This window comes from Fomitiporia mediterranea (assembly GCF_000271605.1).
Source record: "Fomitiporia mediterranea MF3/22 unplaced genomic scaffold FOMMEscaffold_2, whole genome shotgun sequence".
Lineage (NCBI taxonomy): Eukaryota > Fungi > Basidiomycota > Agaricomycetes > Hymenochaetales > Hymenochaetaceae > Fomitiporia > Fomitiporia mediterranea.
The window spans coordinates 2,423,355-2,443,288 of NW_006760387.1; the positions used below are offsets into that span (position 1 = coordinate 2,423,355).

At 49.5% G+C, this 19,934-nt stretch overlaps 5 protein-coding genes across 5 annotated transcripts; 2 read left to right on the forward strand and 3 right to left on the reverse strand.

Annotated features, from left to right (window-relative positions):
• Positions 1 to 70: 70 nt before the first annotated feature.
• Positions 71 to 783, reverse strand: FOMMEDRAFT_151951 (uncharacterized protein; the record flags this gene model as incomplete). Its single annotated transcript, XM_007262857.1, has 4 exons — positions 71 to 334; positions 431 to 522; positions 596 to 668; positions 742 to 783. The coding sequence occupies 4 exons, from the start codon at positions 781 to 783 to the stop codon at positions 71 to 73; spliced, it is 471 nt and encodes a 156-aa protein (XP_007262919.1).
• A 1,296-nt stretch (positions 784 to 2,079) lies between these two features.
• FOMMEDRAFT_151952 (uncharacterized protein) lies at positions 2,080 to 3,940 on the reverse strand (the record flags this gene model as incomplete). The annotated part of the gene is made up of 12 exons (XM_007262858.1): positions 2,080 to 2,125; positions 2,167 to 2,371; positions 2,599 to 2,638; positions 2,714 to 2,757; positions 2,832 to 2,958; positions 3,070 to 3,147; positions 3,209 to 3,289; positions 3,346 to 3,376; positions 3,433 to 3,542; positions 3,600 to 3,696; positions 3,755 to 3,783; positions 3,818 to 3,940. 12 exons carry the CDS (start codon positions 3,938 to 3,940, stop codon positions 2,080 to 2,082), a joined length of 1,011 nt encoding a protein of 336 aa, XP_007262920.1.
• Positions 3,941 to 7,299: 3,359 nt separating this feature from the next.
• On the forward strand, positions 7,300 to 11,438 carry FOMMEDRAFT_76733 (uncharacterized protein; the record flags this gene model as incomplete). The annotated part of the gene is made up of 2 exons (XM_007262859.1): positions 7,300 to 7,405; positions 10,750 to 11,438. Coding segments are annotated over 2 exons (795 nt in total), but the record flags the coding sequence as incomplete, so codon positions are not given.
• A 131-nt stretch (positions 11,439 to 11,569) lies between these two features.
• Positions 11,570 to 17,100, forward strand: FOMMEDRAFT_17152 (uncharacterized protein). Its single transcript, XM_007262860.1, has 6 exons — positions 11,570 to 14,933; positions 14,998 to 15,938; positions 16,004 to 16,077; positions 16,136 to 16,207; positions 16,282 to 16,704; positions 16,764 to 17,100. Exon 1 carries the CDS (start codon positions 11,939 to 11,941, stop codon positions 12,461 to 12,463), a length of 525 nt encoding a protein of 174 aa, XP_007262922.1. The 5' UTR covers positions 11,570 to 11,938; the 3' UTR covers positions 12,464 to 14,933; positions 14,998 to 15,938; positions 16,004 to 16,077; positions 16,136 to 16,207; positions 16,282 to 16,704; positions 16,764 to 17,100.
• A 418-nt stretch (positions 17,101 to 17,518) lies between these two features.
• FOMMEDRAFT_25880 (uncharacterized protein) lies at positions 17,519 to 19,396 on the reverse strand (the record flags this gene model as incomplete). The annotated part of the gene is made up of 7 exons (XM_007262861.1): positions 17,519 to 17,654; positions 17,705 to 17,881; positions 17,933 to 18,151; positions 18,203 to 18,924; positions 19,055 to 19,153; positions 19,224 to 19,245; positions 19,332 to 19,396. The coding sequence occupies 7 exons, from the start codon at positions 19,394 to 19,396 to the stop codon at positions 17,519 to 17,521; spliced, it is 1,440 nt and encodes a 479-aa protein (XP_007262923.1).
• Positions 19,397 to 19,934: the final 538 nt, after the last annotated feature.

Consider the following 19,934-nt stretch of genomic DNA (forward strand, 5'->3'; position numbering starts at 1 on the left):
CCATTTATCTAGTAATAGTACGAAATGTCTGAAAGGTACGGCAGCGAAGGCTTCACACGTTCGTCTGGTACTATACGTCACTGCGTGCGATGTCAACGGACGTTGTGTAGAGGTATTTAGAGATGTGCGTATCCCGCAAAGCACCCGCCACGTCCGACGTATAGTCTGATTCTCGACTAACGTCACTGTCGCACTTGCCGGTGCTAGCAACCGGAACAAGAACGACTGTCATTGTCCCCCGCTCCATGAAAACATGCTTCCGACAGCTGGATGGATGATTCATGTTTGATAAGGGGTCTGCTGACTTGAAGAAACGTAACTTGAGCTGAAAGAGCTATTGGTGAAGCGTAGGGCGGGCCGTTAATGAGGCTGGCGAGTTGTGGACATAATGGGTTAGTTTCTCTGTAGGCCAGCTACGGGTAACACTTACACCCGACTCCGTGAGCGGATGCGTATGCTTGGAAGGTCCCGCGCAGATACATTTGTACGGCATTCCCGCTCCACATGTGTCTGTATGCGTGTCTGCATTCAGTGATAGAGCTCACATGTCGTGCATCATGTTAGTTGTTGAGTGTGTTGATGGAGATCTGCTTACGGGTGGTGTTCAGCAGAGCATGTTTGGGCGTTAGAAGATGTTTAGAACTTTGGGCTTCGTCTTCGAGCTCGTCCTGTACGGAAAGGTCGTATAGACGTGCACAACGCGGAAGCAAGCAGGTACGATATATGCTCCACCACCCGTACGGCAAGGCATTTGGCAGAAAAGACTGGTGTTGCACTTGACATGATTATCCGCATTTCTGTGGGGAACGTGCTGGCAGACAGTAGTGAGTATTGGTGCGGATATACGTAAACCTAGTACAGCAGCTGCCAGTATCTGTGAGCTGTGAGGGTAGTATACGAGTGTTGCTAGTACCTTCCCGCAGTTGACTCTGAGACCCCCTTGGAGTCCTAGACGCCTTCATTCCTTCGTATATTCTAAAATTCAATTGACATTAGGACGCCTGTCTATATCGCGGGAGTTAGGCTCGGTTAAGCTCGTAACTTATCTGGTTCCTCGACGCCCACGAAATTGAGATGAAATCCATTAGAGCAGAAGAAGGAATTTCCGAAATAACATATAAAGATATAAATTACTAAACAGAATAGAATAGTCCTCCCAAGTCGGTGGAGATCGCGATTTGGCCGGCACGTTGCGAATTAGCCGGTTTCCGCGGAAGGATTAAGATTGGTTCATCCTTCTTTTTTTGCGTCGTTTGTGAATTAAATCACAGAGCTCTACAGAGGTGGTGTCGCTGTACTGTACGCGATCGAGATTATTACATGGAAATGCAGAGCTCTTCTTTCGGCGAGTTTTACGCATCTCTGATAGAAATGGAGAAGAAACAGATACAGGCGACTGCCCTTTCTGGACGAGTTTGCACGCTGTGCACACACGTTGAGGCCTCTATATGATGAATGTGAAAATGAATGGAAATTCCATGTGTAATGAATTTTGTTGTGGTCGTAAGGTAAGGGATTCATGTTGTTTTTGATGCTTCTTTTCATCTCGAAACTTGATGGATTTGCTGATTGAGCTTCTTCGATTTTAATTGATGGCTCGACGGGGCCTATGTTGGGTAATAGCAATCGTATGAAGGAAGAGAAGCAGGACGGGTATGGGGGTAGAGTAAATGAGGGTTGTTTATGAGGTGAGGTAACGTCAATGAAACGGTTCAAATTTCTAGCAGAGATGTGTAGAATAAGCTTCGTTTAGACTAAAATGAATCGAAAGACTCGTATTTCGTTTCTCAGCTCTTCCTTGTTTCGAACGAATCGTCTGGACTCACACCACAACTCTGTTCCTTAGCCACATCTTTGACGGCAGAAATGGAACCACAGCCACAACCATCATCATCAGGATCCTACAAGTACATTTTGGTGTTGACCTGCATCTTTTCCACGATTCTTCCGATTGTTATCTGATGTTTTAGATCATCCTTCAATGCTCGGAAGCAAGACACGGAAAAGGAGCTGTACTAGTATGAGTGTATTCTTAGTTCAACCTTAGTATCCAAGAAGGTTCTAGCCGAAGCAAGGGGATCATTGGGCATTCCTCTGAGGTTCGGAAGAAGATTGACCAAGTGGGCTATTCATGCGGTGAGAATCTGGTATCCTTAAAGGGCATACTTTAAGGACTGCGCATGAAGTCCAGAACTAGAATTGTGACCGCCGAGTTGAAGACTCATATGACGGACGACTCGGCGACTGACGGTCTGATGACTTCTCAATGGCTTCGTCACTGAGTTTGATGCACTACTTGAATAGGCAATTGCCGACGTTTCGTGATGCACTCCGCCTCGTTGCATCAGCCCCTTGAAGCGCGGAGGAAGAACTATGAATAGGGAGCATAGTTTGTGCCCCCAGACACAGTTCATAAACGACACTTTGGCGAGGCGTGTAGGGTTTGTAGGCAGGTAAGAACCATCGAGCAACTTGTCTGTTTCTTGTTCTGTACTCATAAGTGGCGTGCTCCACCCCGCACATCTTTCTTCTCTCTACTAGTAAACAAAGAAGCAGAAGAATCGCAGTACCAAGCATGGAAAACCGTATCTCGCATACCTATGTCAACGCCGCTCCTAATATGACAACACCTGCGTAACTGTTTAAATCTATCTTTAATTAATCTGAATGATCAGTAAATATCCTGTGAATTCAATACTTTTCATAAACGTACGTTTGTTTCGCTTGGCACAGACCAATTTAATATCGCCTCATCGCCTGTAAGACATGCAGGCGATATTGTGAGATGAGGGTGAATAGGCGATTAGATGGATAGAAATGTTTCATCGAACAGTGGACACCAGGGAGGAAGGGGTCGTGAGTGACTCGGACATTCACGAGTTCCTTGCGGTAGGTCGGAATACGTTGCGTAAGTTCCAGCCCCCATGCCGGATTTGGCACCACGAAGGCATCCGGCCACTTGGCGCCCGAGAAGGGAAGCGCCGAATATAGATGAGAGCAGGAGACCGAGGAGCGAATTGAGCGATCCTCACTGTACATAGTACTTGTCCTACCTTATTTTGTTTTCACGCTGCGTGCACGCGTATCATCAAAATCAGAAGAAGAACCACCAGCAGAAAGTGGGGCGAGAAGGGGGAGTTTACTGTACTGATAATGTTGCAGTTGAAACGCGAAGAATCAACGTGTTGGAACGCGTGGATGTGCTCACCAGCACCGTCACGTAAACGACCCCAATAGGAGCAAGCATGTTTCTGCATGCCATCGGGTGATCCCACATCGCAATCGAGTCCTTTCAGGAGTCGTGGTTGGTTGGTGTAATCGCGTTCCGACTATCCTAATACCTACAATCTTTGCCTTTGCGGTCCGAGTCGAGACACTTCAAGAACTTCCAGAAGTCCTTATCGGAATCTCCTACTGTGAGTTTCTTCGTACGAGACGGGAGGTTCGTAAGACAGTGCTATCGTTAGCCGATTCAAGGTCGATTCGAGGGACCAGAGTCCACAGCAAATCACGAATTTGAAGTGAAGGGCACCTTCATTGTCCTAAATACGGATTGTCGCAGAAGATTCATCCAGAAATGCTATGAGGAGGGTCCTCACAGCATTATGCGGGACTTCGTACAGTGCCGTGCAGGAACAATTGACCCACGTCCTCACGACAGCAACGCGACTTGAGCGTAGGTAGCACCGCCCAATCCTTGAGGCAAGGACACAGCCACGCTCGGGATTTACTTGATATAGCAGAGCAGACCCACGTGATAAAACTGAGATGCCTCCCCGGAACCTAATTATTAGCTTATGTAATATTTATTAATTACTGGTGTCTGGAGTCCCTTGCGCAGATTCTCAGATGGTGTCGACCAATTGGTCAAACGACCTCCAACGCGTGGTCCACACGAGAACGGACAAGTTCGAAGCGGAGACGGAAACGGCTCTTGCATAAAAGGAAAGATGTAGCATAGCTAAAATGTGCATGCTTGTGGGTTCGTTGATTCCTTTTCAGTGCTTGCACTTGAACCGAGAAACGACTGGCGTGACAGATCTGTCATGAATCAGGCCCCCTTCCGTAATGATAAAAAGACACATAGAATATTTTCAAATACCTTGTCGATGTGATCGCGAAACATCGCATTAATGCGTTTAGAGGAACCTGCTTTGCTGAACCGCCTCATCCATGAATTTATCGGTCATCTCAGGTTTTACCAAATCGAATGGAACTCAAATTCATACTTTGGCGATGGTCGAACCTAGGAGTATCTCGAGATGACACTAAGCTACTTTCTGGAGTTATGCCCAACTTATCCATCTCCATGGCTGCTGATTGTACCTCGCTTTTGTCCGCTTCTCCTCAGCCACACCTCGCGAATCAAGCGGCATTGTGGACACAAACAAGGATTACTATATGTTGTATGAAAATGACGTACATTGCAAAATGCATTCTCGCCGATTTTTGATGTAGGATAGCCTAGAGCTGATACGCCTCTATTAAATCAGTATACTGTGTGATCAGAGTGATGGAATTGTAAAACAAAGCTGCTCTGGTGTGTAGAATAATGATGTGTGGCGATGGAGGTGATGGATTGTGCATTTTGTCCTCGGTTATCATGATCATTGAAAGCCAATGGGTGATCCTGACTCTCCGCACTTGGTAGAGGATCAGAATCGTATCATATGTATTTGGTGGACCATCGTTTCTAAGATGCGAGTTTCGTGGCGCTGCGTAGGTCCATAGCATGCGGTGCGATCTGATTTGCAGTGTTAGTCTGTTAGAAGAGTCCTCCACGCGGAGGTATACACAATTCTTCAATGAAACAGTTTTTCCTTCGTCCACTACGGCCATTGTTAGAATCTGTACATGGCAATTTCTGCGGGACACACAAAAGTGATAACGCATGTGGCAATGTGAGTATTGAGCGCTCGCCGATCTCACATAGCGCTCGCAATTCTTCTATTTTTCCTTTTGTACTCTTGTGGTGTCCGATGTATCCTTGCGTTAGTTGCGATATTCAGTCGCCAACAGCGCAACAGCGCAACTAATCTCCGACGTCCGAGGCGCATGAGAACGGAGCAAAGACAAAGTTCGAGACAGAAAGTGAGAGAATCAGTGATCGAAAGGCCCTTGCACGGCCAACGTTGAGAACAGATCGAAAGCTGGTCACGTACAGTGCCACATACAGCGGCTTAACTTTGAACAATGATCTCCATCGAAACCTAAAAACGAAATGGAAGAAAGAGAGAAAATCTAGGTCGGGACATCGGTGTATTGGAACTTGATATCATGATGCTATCGCACTTCGTTTGGGGGGCCGAATATGGGAATTGAGGTGAGAGACGAGAGGCGAAAGATGAGTATGGTTCGGCGATGGGGATGATAATCTCGGAACAAGCGCGTGTGGAAATTGCTAGGCCTTTATTGTTTCGAATTCGATGCTGGCATTGGTGGTATTGACATAGACCATGCGGTTCGCTCGATCGGAATGTGGATTCTGCGTTCTTTAACATTGTTAACAATGACCTTACCCCAATATCCAATTGGCAGTGCACACTGAAGAACGAGAGAAGATGACCTTCCGGAACATGCATGTCCTAGAAGCACGAAGCGCACGTCTTCCTTCGGAGGAGAAATGTACGCCGCTGGGACGACTAGTGTATTAGCCGAGCAGTAGAGCACAAGTAGGAGTCTGTAGGGAAAAGGGAACGACCAAGGTGACCGCAGTCAGCTGCACGTTCTATTCCGACTCTGGCTTCGCCGAAGGCCAGTGCTGTCTGAGCGAGTTCGTTGCCTACCTGAACCCAAAAGATCGGGAATCCGGGCACGTGAAGATAAAGGGCAGTGAAGCAAAAATAAATCCAGGGTGACGGGTGCGCGAGCGAGCGAGGCCACTGCGTGTACACGAATTGGCCAACGCTGCATATGGAGTATATCGCATTAACGTAAGTTGGAGACGGGTCCCGGTCTCCGACGAGAACAACAGGGCGTTGGCTACTTGCGACGTCCCCCTCATCTTGTTCAATTTGTCTGAAGGGGTGGTTGACCGTGTCCTACTGTCGAATCGAATCAAACACGGAGAGATGCTTGCTATCGAAGAAAATCCAACCAAGGACAAGGTTCATTGCAACCCTAGACTCAGGAGCCGATTCGGAATTGTCCACGGAGATGACAGCAGCAACAAGTCAACAACTTGGCATAGAGAGCCTGCGTGCCAATCGATGAGTTCTTATGTAGCAGAGGACACAGCATTGTCGAAGAACGTTGTGAATGAGCATGCATTGATATCGATAGTCAGGAAGGCATGGATAGGCGAGAATTACATTTGGAGTGGCGGAGAAAAACCAGGTGATCGGCCGGATCGGCCGGTGAATGGTAGAGACTGTGGAGAATAAGACAAAGTACAAATTCTCCATAGCGTGCGCCTAGGACTGTGGTGGTGGTAACGTACATGTCGGGAAACCGGGCTGCCTCCATCACGAGGCACCGCTGCTTCTGACGCTTGATGTCTGATATCTTGAATCCCAGATGTGAAACGGGATGGTTACTCGGAAATGAAATGACATTGACTATTAGACGAGAAGAAAGGGAGCGGAGAGAGCATGCATGTGCACGTCTGGAGAGTCGAGGAGTATAGGAAGGGCTCTGATGAAGAAACTGATCCGTCGCGTCAGGGAAGAAACACACGGGGAGGTTGAGGATCGAGGGATGGTGAATCTAACGATGAGGTAAGTTCTGTCACGACGACAGGAACAAAGAGGACAAAGGAGAGGCGAATAAAACGACAAATTGTGGGTGCATATGTGCACATATATCCAATTCGGGTATAGGAGCAAAAGTGTGGTTCTCGAGATATCGAATATTTACTTCCGTCCTCCGCTGACATCGGGCGTCAATAGAAACATAAATAGGGTGACTGGGGTCCTGTAGATCATAACCTCGGGCGTCCGTTCATAACCTCAGCGCCTCTGTTATTTAAACCTGCCGTCTCTTCCCCGTTCTCCGGCCGATCGCGCTTTCCCCTCCGCTCTCTCCTAGCACCACTCTTGTCCTCATCCCTGCTGCGTTCGACATCAGCAACTTGTCTTATTTTCTTGACTGTCTTGCTTATTTCGTCTGTCGCCGACCTCCGCTGTACTTGGACCATGTCTGCTGGCTCTGCAAGTACCCCTCCCAAACGGCACAGCTCGAAGCCAAAGGGTGCAGTTCGCGCGAAAAGCGGCTGCTACACCTGCAGAATTCGCCGGAAAGTGCGCATATATTCAAGTCTCTTCATCTTCACACGTCGTGGAGCTCATCGACGCGTCATAGAAATGTGACGAGAAACCGGACGCAGATGGCCAGTGCCAGACCTGTGTTCGTCTTCGCCTCCAATGCCTAGGCTTTGGTGCAAAACGTCCTGAGTGGATGCGCGTAAGTCCTCCTTCCTTCACGGAATGTCCTGCATATCCTCAGTGTCATCTTGCATAGGAGGGCAACAGTGTAGCAGAGTTGCGAAGCAAAATCAAGGGCTTCCTCGCTCAGAACGGTATGATTAAAGGCCACTCCGCCTCTGGTGCATTGCGCTCCCCTGGTGCCGAATCCGCCCCAGGAGCAAGTACAAGTTCGGCTCCTAGAACTTCTGTTTCACTCCCGCCGCTACACAACGTCGCGCCAGGTGCATCTGAGGAGCTAAATACACCTCTGTCTCCGACGTCGACGCTTACCCCGGAGCGCGGCAGCGCATCTCCACCTACCACAGCCGGTTCCCATGTCACCTCAAACCCCTACATACAAGACCGATCGTTCTCTCCTGGCTACGCTCACGTATCGACTAGACCGCGCTATGACTCGTTAATGAACGGCACAGAATTCGGATCGCGTCATGCCGGTCTGGACCAGCTTCCAACCTCCCCCTCCGGCGTGCTCCACCTCTCAGACGGACGCCCTATTCCTTCTCGAATTCCTACGCATAATCCTGCCTCGCGCCATCCACGTCGTCCATCGCACGGTGGCAACAGTGGGACAGACTACTCACAACATGGACTCGGCCTCATTACGATGGACGACTCAATGGGTCCCTTCAGTGCCGATGGGCACGACAGTACGCGTAGGTCCACTTATGCTACTTTGTGCCACCGCCGAACAACTGATTTACTAGGTCACGGATCTTTCTCAAATACTCCCTGTATTAATCACCCCTATTCTTCGACTGCGATTGCTCAAACATCTGGGCATGGTCGCCATCTGCCGGGTCCATATTCTGATACGCCATCACGCTTCTCCACGGCTTCGACTTCTTCGACGACTGCGACTGGTCCTTATATGGTCCCTTCCTACTATCGTGGTATTTCATCCAACACGAACTCAATCTCAAACACCTGGGATGTGGCATCCCCTTTATGTGGCTCGTCATCTTCTACTGCATCTTCCCCTCCAATGCCAACACGAAACACACCCTATACACCCTACACGCCGCTTCCTTCGCTTCCCGCACTTGCCCATACACCTATTAATACTGACGTCGGTATGGACTGGATCCCCACCAAACCTGCTGCTGCATCGACTCCGGCTCTCGCTTCATCATCTGGGTCTGATACTGGTTGGATATCCCCACGCTCTGACCTTGACCTACTCGGGTTTTCATTTGGTGACATGGACCAACGCTGGGCATCGGAACACTATATGCCTTCCCAACCTACTTCGGCACATGCTCATGTCTCCAACTATAATGCCAAACATGACCCAACTGTTCATGTGAAAACTGAACCGGACATTGTGGACTTGGACATCGACCACAATTTTCAATTTCATGCATGCTCGTCCACAACCTACCGTGGACCACTGTCGCACTCACGGAACCTGACTAACGATCGATGCGCAACCCCCACTGCAAACGCTCACTCCAACTTTAAACGTGAACCCGCTGGTGATTCCATGAATGTATATATCAACGACACCTTTAATGCATCAACGGATCACTCACCGTCTGTATTCCCAAACCCGTCTGCATACCATGGTAATGCCGGGTCCACTTCCATGGTGTATGTGCATGGAATGAATGCGCACAATAATGCTGCAGTCGTCAACCCGTCGTACCATGCGCCCCAACTTTCTCCTGACTCGCCTCCACCCACTTATCGTCCGGATCCCATTATAGGGGGGACTTACTCAACACCCGTGCAGATGAGCGAGCAGGGGCATGGTCAGCCGAGTGTGAGCGTGGCGTATCACCTTCCAGGGCAGTTTAATGTGCATTCTACGCAAGGACGCCAAAGTGGGCATGGCGGCAGTGGACAAAGCATGCATAATTACGGTCATGATCACGGGCACGGGCAGACGGCTTCATGTAAGAGTCAGGGCAACTATTCAGTTATGTAGTGAGCACTCATGTAGTTTTCCCCCCATTTTTATGTTGTATTTGTTTATTCTCGGTCGGCGCGGGTTGGATTGGATCGGAATTACGGACTCTCGGTACCTTGAATCGCGACATTTCTTGTGGAATAATTCATCCCGCTCCTAATCCTGCTCCGACCTCTCATATGGTACTATATCGCGTACGCGCATTTTCTTGCCTTATTGCTATGAAATTGCTGTCATTTTATTTTTTATTTTCTTGATACGCTGTTGCAGGGGCAGGGGACGATCATGTGCGATTAGGTGGCCATCAGCGACCCCAGGGGCACTTATTTCAACCACAACTGCAACACAATCAGGCACAAGTGCAGCTGCAGGCGTCATACGCCTCGATCCACGGGAACAATTCGAATGACAGCGGCACTTTGCATTTCCCAGATGCGTCGCCGACAGTGCGCAGGACAGATCTTCCACCGCCAAATATGTGCAGCTCGTTTGGTTCGCTGTACAACTTCAATTATATGTCAGATGACTTCGGTGTAAATGAATTGGATTCTACCTTCCAAGCTCAGCATACGCAGATGAATGGAATTGCCGTTAACGGTGTCGGAGGGGGCGCTTTAATGCCTTATTACGCACAATCGCAGGCGCCTATCAGCGAGCTAGACTTTTCTGCGCAACCACCCGAGCAGCAACAAGCCATGTACCAACATTATGCCGTCGCGCAGCCGCTGCAACCGGCGCTAATGGACCCTCTATTCGTCGATCGTGGTGACGGATTGCTTGTCGAACACTACTTGCACCATGTGCGCCCCGTGCAGTACTTCTTCTGGGATGAGCGCTTAGTCGATCTTCTCCGAAATCTCGCGATCGACAATGAAGCGGTGCGGAACGCGATTTGCTCCGTTGCGAGTGTCCACAAAAGACGCATGCGCGAGGGGAGCATGGGATTGCGGGGCAACTCACCGCCTTCCCCGCCGCGCCGCGTCATTACTGCGGGCGCGGGAGATGCACCGGAAGGAGATGACGACAATGCTTATCATAACCGAACTAAGCATGCACTTGATCGAGCAGGGACGGACAAACTCACAAAGGCCGAGGCTATGGCAGGATTGCAGTGCATCAGTTCGTTCCTGTTCGCAGGTGGGACTGGTGGCTGGCAATTCTTCCTTAATGTTGCTTGCTCCTGGGTAAACGCTGTGATTGGGCACTGCCGCCGCTTGGGTGATGCATACCTGCTTCATGAGCTGACATGCATGAAGCGGGAAGACGAGCTTGGTAGTTTCATAGTGCGGACCACAATGTGGTTTGAGGTACTTGGGAGCGTGACGACTGTTTCTGCGCCCAAGTTCTTAGAGGTATATCGCAAGCTGTTTGCACCTACAGATGGCGCGCAGATTGTCGAGGTGGACGGCGTGACACCAGCGATGGAACCGGAATTCTCAATGCTCGAAGTAATGGGCTGCGACAACTTGACGTTCTTGGCACTCGCCGAAATATCAGCGCTCGCGGCCTGGAAAGACGAGGAGACGAAACACCAAACACTGAGCTCCGTTGAGCTAGTCAGACGGGGATTCGACATCGAAGGGCGATACTTGCAGGCGATCTCCAGGACTGGATCGAACACCTCTCAAGAACGGTCGGGTGCAATGGCTGATTCACTCGAGAATAGAAGGCGGCTTACTGCAGACATCTTCCGTGCGTCGGCGCGACTTTATTTGCACACTGTTTTGAGCGGGGACAAGCCGAGTGTGCGGGAGATCAGGGAAGGAGTTAGCGAAACGCTTAATGCTCTGATGCGCGTCCCCAATGATCCGAAGCCCTTGAGGCGGTCCGTAGTGCGAAGCGTTGTGTTTCCAATTTGCCTTGCAGGCTGCATGACCGATGATCGCACAGAAAGGGACGCGTTCAGGAAAGTATTGGATTGCGAGGGTGGAGCGGGTAATTGCACGTCTGTCGTGGAGGTGATGGAAATTGTTTGGCAGCGTCGGGATGCCGCGTACAATGCGCAGAAGCGGCGAAGCGGACGTCGGCCCGTGGAGCACGTGGATGACGTGAACTGGCGAGACGTTCTAAAGGAACACGGCGGCGGAGTGCCCATTCTCCTGGTATGAGTAGGAAGATATGACGACTGACCTGTGACTGAGTGTAACTGTGAGTTTGAGAATCTGTTAATTTGCCGACTTGTTTTGCATAGATGCGAATCGTTTACATATGCACCCCTTCTTGCTTTGTTTGTGGCATTGCTGTATTAGTAGTCGAAGTGATGGCAGGCAGTTCTTAATTGTAATGAATGAAATAATAATGCAAAATAGTGCGGGAACTAGGTTTGATGGGGGATTGTTGCTGAATAATCCAGCAAAGACGGAGATTACGAATGTGTGCCTTATTTGTCTCACGCGTGACAGCCGGAAGCGCAAGGCGGACATTGATGGCGAACGCTAAATAGCTGAGTCCGAAGCAATCGACGCAGCCTCTCAGATCTCGATCCAACCGTCTGTCTGTTTCCCTTGCAGCCCTTATATTATCGCTCTTACACCCACCCACACTCGGTCGGTCCATCCTAACCTCCAGCTCTCCTCAAAACACAACAACATACGCCCCTTCCCTCATAATGCCTCACCCATCGGCACTTCACCTACCTCCGCCCAACCACCAAGCCCTTAATATATTCTCCCTTGCTCTCGACGCTCCTAACCCGACATCAACTATAGACCCCGCTCCTGCCGCCAACAGCAGCGGCATGCTCCAGACCCCCTACGCCAGCTCACATAGCGTCAGCTCCTGCGAAGACAGCCCATCCCCGCTTACTCCTCCTGTCTCTGACTCTGCCTCGAGCGCGTCACCGCGCCCAACACCGTCGCCCAACATCCAGTCTCTATCACTATCTCACTCCGCGAACGCGACAGTGAGCGAGGGTGACTCCAATCTCTGTGCACCCGATACCGAACGCAAGTTTTCCCCCGAGCCGAAGCTCGAGAACAACGCACCGGTCAGACACCCTGAGGTCGTGCTTAGTATGCAGAACCCTTCGGAACAGAACGTCTCTCCACAGCCCACGGTCAACACGGGCAAGGGCGGTTGTTGGTACGTGTCTCTTCCCTGCAATATAATCACTTGTAAGCAAAGTGTATGCTGATATCATTTATTTGAATTTCTTTCTTTGTACTCCAGGACGTGTCGCATTCGTCGCAAAGTAAGCACCCTGAAAAATGATAATCTGCGCGTAATGTCCTCTTTGTATGAGTGCTGACAAACGTGAACAGAAATGCGACGAGCAACGGACAAACAACGCGTGCCAGACGTGTATTCGTCTTCGAATCGATTGCCTTGGATGGGGTCCGAAACGCCCTGCCTGGATGCGCGTAAGTGACTGTCCTTTGGACGCGTCTTTAATAACCCCCTCCCCCCTTTGTGCTCGTATGAACTTGATCAGCTCATGGATTAGAGAGCCGTCAGCTCTTTACTCCATCTCGCTGTCTCTATTCGTTCCGAGCCCCGCTCTATGTCCTTCCCGAGACGTAATCTGTATGCCGCGGAACTCAGAACTGATTTTCGTCTTTGCTTATACAGGACAAACAAGCTGTTGAAGCCTACAAGGCAGGCATCAAAGAGAAGCTCATCAAGGCGGGAATGGTCCGCGGCCAGCCCCGGCTCTCGCAAGGAGGAGTTTCGCGGTCTTCAACGCTGCCTTCTGGCTCCTCGACGCCATCTGGTCCTTCAACGCATATGCAATATAACCAACCTCATATGGCTTCACGCTCAATGTCTGGTCCTGCCGCCTTTGGCGGACTCGGAAGCATGGGCTCCATTGGGCCCATGGGTGCCTTTGGTGTCATGGGTGGTCCAATGCCCGGTGGCAATGGCTTGGGCTTTGAATTGAACCAACCGCATTATGTTCACCAATCGGCACAGTCTCATAGTGTGCGATATGGTCCCTACCCGTCTCCACATAGACTACCCGGCTTCTCTTCACCCCACTTCGCAGCGCATCACGCGTCGCGTATTCCGCAGGCACCCTCGGTCATGGGCGCAGACTTTGACTACCTCGGTTTTCCCAACCAGGGCGAGCACGAATACGGCCAACACCAGCCTCACCTCTCGAGACGCTCTAGCATCGGAGTCACGCTTCCCCATCAGCGGAACACTCAACAGCTTGAGAACAGGCGCCACAGTCTTGCGTATACAACTTCTCCATCACTCCAAGGTAAGATTCAATATTTCTCGTTTTGAGCTTAATGTCTTTCGTGATCCTTCGATCTCGGCGGCAATTGTTCCACATCTTGATATATCCGTCTGTTTGACTCTGGAACTCTCGGGCTGGCATTCCCTGGCATCAAAACGACCTGGTCACCATCTTGTTGCGTTGGCATTGCTATGCCGTAAGGCAAAAATCTTATTTTCGCGTTTCTTTCACATTCGACCGAACGCGGCTCCTGTTTGTCCCCAAACGAGTCTGCATTCTACGGGCGGACTTTGAAAGCCGTTTGTTTGGATTGGCTTTGCGTTTCCCAATCGCCTGATATGAAGGTTGCTGCTACTCTTCGAGAACCGCGATCACACACGGTTCGATCAGTTCATCTCGCCACGCGTCTTCCCTCCGACTCTCGCGACGGGGCGACCCTAGCCTGGTACCTTCTTTCGATCTAATTGCGTCCTGGAGTTGGTGACGATGTCATCGGGACCTGGCGAGCATTGCCCACCCATTAATTGACAGCGACTATGTTTGCACCTTTGCGCTGCCGCAGTGCATCGTCAGCACGGCCTCACGGCGTAATGATGCACTGCATTCGATCAATATCCTGCCTGCTGCATGTGTGCGGGTTCGTCCCTGAGAGCAATCGGACTTGTCACTCTCGCTTGTGGAGCGACGGGATAGACCTCCGTTTCAGTCGGATGATTGCAGCATGAGATTCGCAAGCCATAGCGTCGATGTCTTCGAGGCGTCGGGACGCGGAGACAGGCTCTGGCCGATTCTGATAGCCAGCAGGACTATGCCACAACCATTCATTCTCGGGCTTCCTATTTGGGCTTCCCATCGGCATCTAGACTCCAAGCCGGCCATTTGCAATTTCCCACCATCAGCATCCTGGCAAAGCTTCCCCCAAATTCTCCCCCACATTCCCGTCATTTCTCGTCGCATATTCGCAGGCCAAGGGGTGCGGGGATTCCTCCATTTTTGCCGCAATCTGCGCAGTGCAGTGTAAGGTCATCTGGTGCTGTGACAGTGCGCCTTGCCGACCCTTCAGGCTGTTTATCTGCGACTTGCCTTTCTGGGATGCGTTTTCTCCGAAGCTTATTCGAGACGTCGTCATTGCCGAGACATTGCTGACACCGTCACCTTCTGCAAATGCACGGATGGACTAATGCCCGACATTGCGTTTCGATTGAGAGTTGCACAGTGGGGGCTATACCGAATTTCAATTCGGTCGTCTCGTCCTGACTCTGCGGAGCTGCTGCGCTCATTTCGACCCCATTCTCATTCCTTCACGCAATAGTCACAACTGCGGCCTACCAATGCCCCCCTGGCCATTTGTATTCAGACGTCGGTGCTTGCTTAAGCAGCTCCAAGGCCTTGCTTTGGCTTCGACGGTGATCCATGGGAATGCCTGTTCGGAACATGTGTTCCAGAGTCATCAGTCATCAGATCTCATATCTCGTTTGCCCACATGCCTTCTTGCCCTATCCTTTCTAGTCCATTTCCTACGGTCTTATTGGGCTCATTTGTCATTTTGCCCGTATTCTGTTTCACGTCTCCACGTTCATACCTCGTCATCTCGATCTCATTTTATTCAAGTTACATTCGGAAACTCACGTACCATTTGTTATACAGGTAGCTCGTCATCGTCCCATGGAAACTCGCCGTACATCTCGGGGCACAGTCCTCTTGGTGTACCTTACAGCGTAACTCCGTCAGGCCAGAACACTCATTCTCCACTGCTTGATTTCCCTGGCGATGTTTTTGGCGGAGTAAGCCCAGCTTTAGGAAGCATACCGAATATGACGCCGGCCGGGCTTACGGTGCCTGGAATGCCCACAATGACTGGTGTTCCGAATGTCAGCGGATCACCGTTAATGATTGCTGGTGACGACTCGCTGCTCGGATCCTCTTCCAGTTCATCTTACACAGTCCCGAGTCGACCGCCGTCTACGACAGCAACCGCACCAGCACCGAGTAGGCCGAGTTCGTCGCCAAGTGGAGGATACCCGGACCCATTGTCAGATCCTTCCCTAGTTGACCCCAACGTCCAGTATTATTTCGATAATAGCGTCATGTCGATGCAGTATGGTTTTGCTTCCGAGAGACTACCGCAGCAGGGTTCGATGCAGCAAAACGTAGGTACAGACCCTGAAATGAGTCATGTGAACGAACGTTCAGAGCAACAATAAAATGTAACTTGGTTTCGCTTTACATGTATACCCTTCCCTGCAGTTATTCACGTGTGGACCATTTACAGGTCTCGTCAATGCATCAGAATTGCTTGATGGTCGGAGCTGATCCTCGGGATATCACGTGACGTATCAAGGATTCCGATGGGCACGATGCTCGAAACAATGAATTCCTCAACGAGTTCCTCAAGAAATTACCCTCGCACGGTATTTCCCCTCCACGACTACAAGCATACCGCATAAACGGATGACCAAAGAATTTATAAGAGCTAAAATGATAAATGCTCACGACTTTTAGTGGCCTACTTCACTTTCGTCCTTCACGTTAATATTTCTTGTTATTCATCGGACAAGTTCCCAAAGCTAAAGAGAAGTATATTAATTTAATGTATTGTTGTGAAGATCATGTATGGTGCTTCACCTAGGAAATATATTGTATACCCCCTTCTGTATGCAGATCTTCACCAATTGCTGTTGACTTATTGTTTTTGTACTATAATTAGTATAAATAGGCGCCGAAAGTTAAATTTATAGAATTGTCAAGAAATATATGATAGAGTTGCTTACCGAGCTGAAGAAATGTGGAAATGCTTCAGCAAATGTTAGGGGCTGGATGATCAGCACGGGGAATTTCGCATCGGTTCCTGGGCCTGACCCTTGCTGGAAAGGGTATATGGGGAAGCGCTGAGTAGCTGGGCGCGACGTCGTTTGCCCATTCAGAGCGCCATACGGAGCGCCACCGAGCAGGCAGGAAAAACAAAATACGAGACTCGGGACGATATAGACGCTTCTTGCCAGCATCTCCTTATACGCGTGCTGGTGCCGTCAGCGTGGCATCAATGAGTAAGGCCTGAGACGTCATCTCAATTGCAGAAGACAGGCGGAGATTGAGGAGTACTTGTGAGTGACGGCCACTACCGCAGTTTGCGACTTCGTAAGGACCTGGTAGACTCGACTATAAGCCGAAAGACAGTGAAAAATGAGGAAAAGCTAAGTTGACTGAGTTAGTTATCTACTCTAGTCGTCGAACGGGCTGTTGAAGTTAATACCATTTCGAATATTCGCCCGGGCCTAAAGGTCACCTCGTGGACGGCACGGCGTACAGCAGGCTGATGGCGTTGCCTGTTAGCCCACTCCAGCCAGGCGTAACAAGCGACCGGGATACCCCAGAAGGTATGGTACGCGAGTGGAATGAAATGATGCAAGGAATAGCGGAATCATTTTGCAGAACGACGAACGACGAACGACGAACGCAGGCAGTGGTGGGTGTTGAGGTCGAGAGGGAGGGTCAATGAAGGGAGCTGCGAGGCTTGTCTTTATAGTCATTGTTCCGAAGGCAAGGAACACCGGACTTTACAGCGCTCACGGTCGTTTCGGGTTCGGTGCTGGGCATCCGAGAACATCGTGTGTAGCGAAGACCGTGTGTTCCAAGGTGTATAAAGACTGTTTACTAAAAGCTCAAAGAAAAGGACAGCAGGGCCATGAGTGCAGAGAACAAGAAGAAGATGGGAGATACGAGGGCAGGAAGGAGACAACTCTTGAGGGGAAATTGGGATCTCCGGTCGCATCGGTACTGGCTATGATATAGCATCAAAGAAACGTGTCAGCCATCACAAACTTTGAATGCTTATGTAAAAATTCCTTTAACAGGCTATCAATACTTGAAGCGATCAAAGTTTGATTACATTACGTAATATGCGACAACAAGTTCATTGTGAGCGCGAGCGTGAGTGTGTAGCAAGTGAGTCTAATGACAGTGCAAGGTCCAATTGTCTCTGTATCTCCGATTGTAATAAAGTTAGTATCAGTCTAGTTCCATATGCTCTGTTTCACTGTTGTTGTAGTCGATACACTTGTTGCTATCCTTGTTATTGGCTTTTTGCACATGCTTCAATGCAACACGCCTATTGGTAAACCAGTTGTGTACTTGGGCAGGGTGGCTAATTGACATGGTAGAGCTCAGCAGTTACAAAGAACAGGGAAAACATACAGTTTGATTTCATGTGCCAGTGTGTCTTTCTCTGCCCTTGACAGCATTGTGTTTCTTGCAAAGGCCTTCTCCAAAGCTTCAGTTTGGAACATGGTTTTTCTCACAACAGCACCTGGTATGCGAGACTTGCTTCTGTGACGTTCCTTTTGAAACCAGTTCGAAACATGGATAGCATTCCTAATTCAATATAGTAGGGATCAGTAACAACAAATGAATAGACAAACATACATTCCAATTTCAAGTGCTATTACACCTCGTTCTTCAATGGACGGGTTTGGGTTTCTTGCAAAAGCCTTCTCCAAAGCTTCAATTTGGTGTGACTCCCTCTCTACTGTTGCTGCAAAAAACTTGGTCACGGGTACTGAGCCATTACAGTTATTAGCGTTTTGTTCATGCTTCAACTCCTTGCACTGAGCTCTGAACCACATTGAAACACGTTCAAGATCCCTAAATTTGACATAGCAGTGATCAGTGATGAGCCAAAAATGACAAACTTACAATCCGATTTTAAGTGCTAATACTATTTTCTCTACAGTTGACGGTTCGGCATTTCTTGCATAGAGCTCCTTCAATGCTGCAACTTGTTCTGGACTCTTCCTGTAGTACTTGTTCATGAGTACTGAGCCGTTGTGGTCCCTGTTGCCTGTGTCAACTGTGGGCTGTGGAGGGATGTTCTGTTCCGAAGGGTTCTGCATACTAAGCACGTTCTCGGGGTGTCCAATCAGCATGTTGTTCTCGAGGGTTGGCTCTAAGGACAGTGATAGGGACAAGATGTCGGGTGACAGTGTCGGGCGCCATGATGCGCTCGAGGCAGAGTCAGAGACAGGAGGGGTGAGCGGAGATTGGCTGTCTTCGCAGGAGCTGACGCTATGTGAGCTCGCGTAGGGGGTCTGGAGCATGCCGCTGCTGTTGGCGGCAGGAGCGGGGTCTATTGTAGATGTCGGGTCAGGAGTGTCGAGAGCAAGGGAGAATATATTGAGGGCTTGGTGGTTGGGCGGAGGTAGGTGAAGTGCCGATGGGTGAGGCATTATGAGGGAAGGGGCGTATGTTGTTGTGTTATGAGAGCCCGAAGGACCAGATGGCGTCGAGGAGTCGAGAGGCACCGTTGAAGACTGCGAAACTCCTCCTCCTTGCAAGGGCTGGAGCAGGGCGCCGACCATCTCTGTCTTGGCTATCACCTCTCTGATGTGTTTTCTGTAGGCTTTAACGGTTCCTTTGCTCTGTATAGACAACGACAAAACTCAGTTCCGAGTTCCGTGGCGTACAGAACATGTCTCAGGAAAGACAGACAGGAGCTCGGAACAAATAGATACAGCAAGATGGAGTGAGGAGCTGACGGCTACCACTTACGCTCATCCAGGCAGGGGGTTTCGGATCCCATCCAAGGCATTCAATACGAAGTCGAATGCATGTCCGGCACCCATTGTTCGTCCGTGGCTGTTCGCATTTCTGTGCACATTTGTCAGCACCCATACAAAGAGGACATTACGCGCAGATTATCATTTTTCAGGGTGCTTACTTTTCGACGAATGCGACATGTCCTGGAATACAAAGAAAGAAATCCAAACAAATGATATCAGCTTTCATTTGCTCACGAGTAATTATATTGCAGGGAAGAGACACGTACCAGCAAATGCCCTTGCCCGCGTTGACCGTGGGCTGTGGAGTGACGTTCTGTTCCGAAGGGTCCATCTCAGAACGCAAAGAGGTAAGAAGCTTGCTATAGATTACTAGTTGCAATCTGTTGACAAATCTCATATAGGCGGCAAACGTTGCCACATTTTGTGACTCAATGAAAAAATTAACCTGTAAAATAAGTATGGATGAAGCGACAGGGGAGATGACAAACCCGTAAATGATCAATGTTTTCCATGAGTATCCACCACACGGTACAATCCTTGCGTGGGTGAACAAGAATCATCTGCCCCTCCCCTTGTTCTTGCATAGACACAGCTGTATAGACTAGCTGCTTTTCCAAGTCATTTGAAACTGATGAGGAGTTGTCACAGAGCACAGAAGAGCATTCAAGATCAAGAATGTGCTTTTTGGGTGCTGCCTTGTTACTGCCTTTTTCATAAGTATTGTCACACTTGATGATTCATCATTTTTTGTCACAAAAGTAAACAAAACAAAAAATAGCTATTTCTCACTCAATTCTACACAGAATTCAGTGATTATTTGACATAAATTCATGTTTTTAAATATGCTTCAAATAGACACTTTAATTATT

Excerpts from the sequence above, each read along its gene's own strand:
- FOMMEDRAFT_17152 (XM_007262860.1), top strand. The coding sequence starts at position 11,939 with ATGCCTCACCCATCGGCACTTCACCTACCTCCGCCCAACCACCAAGCC.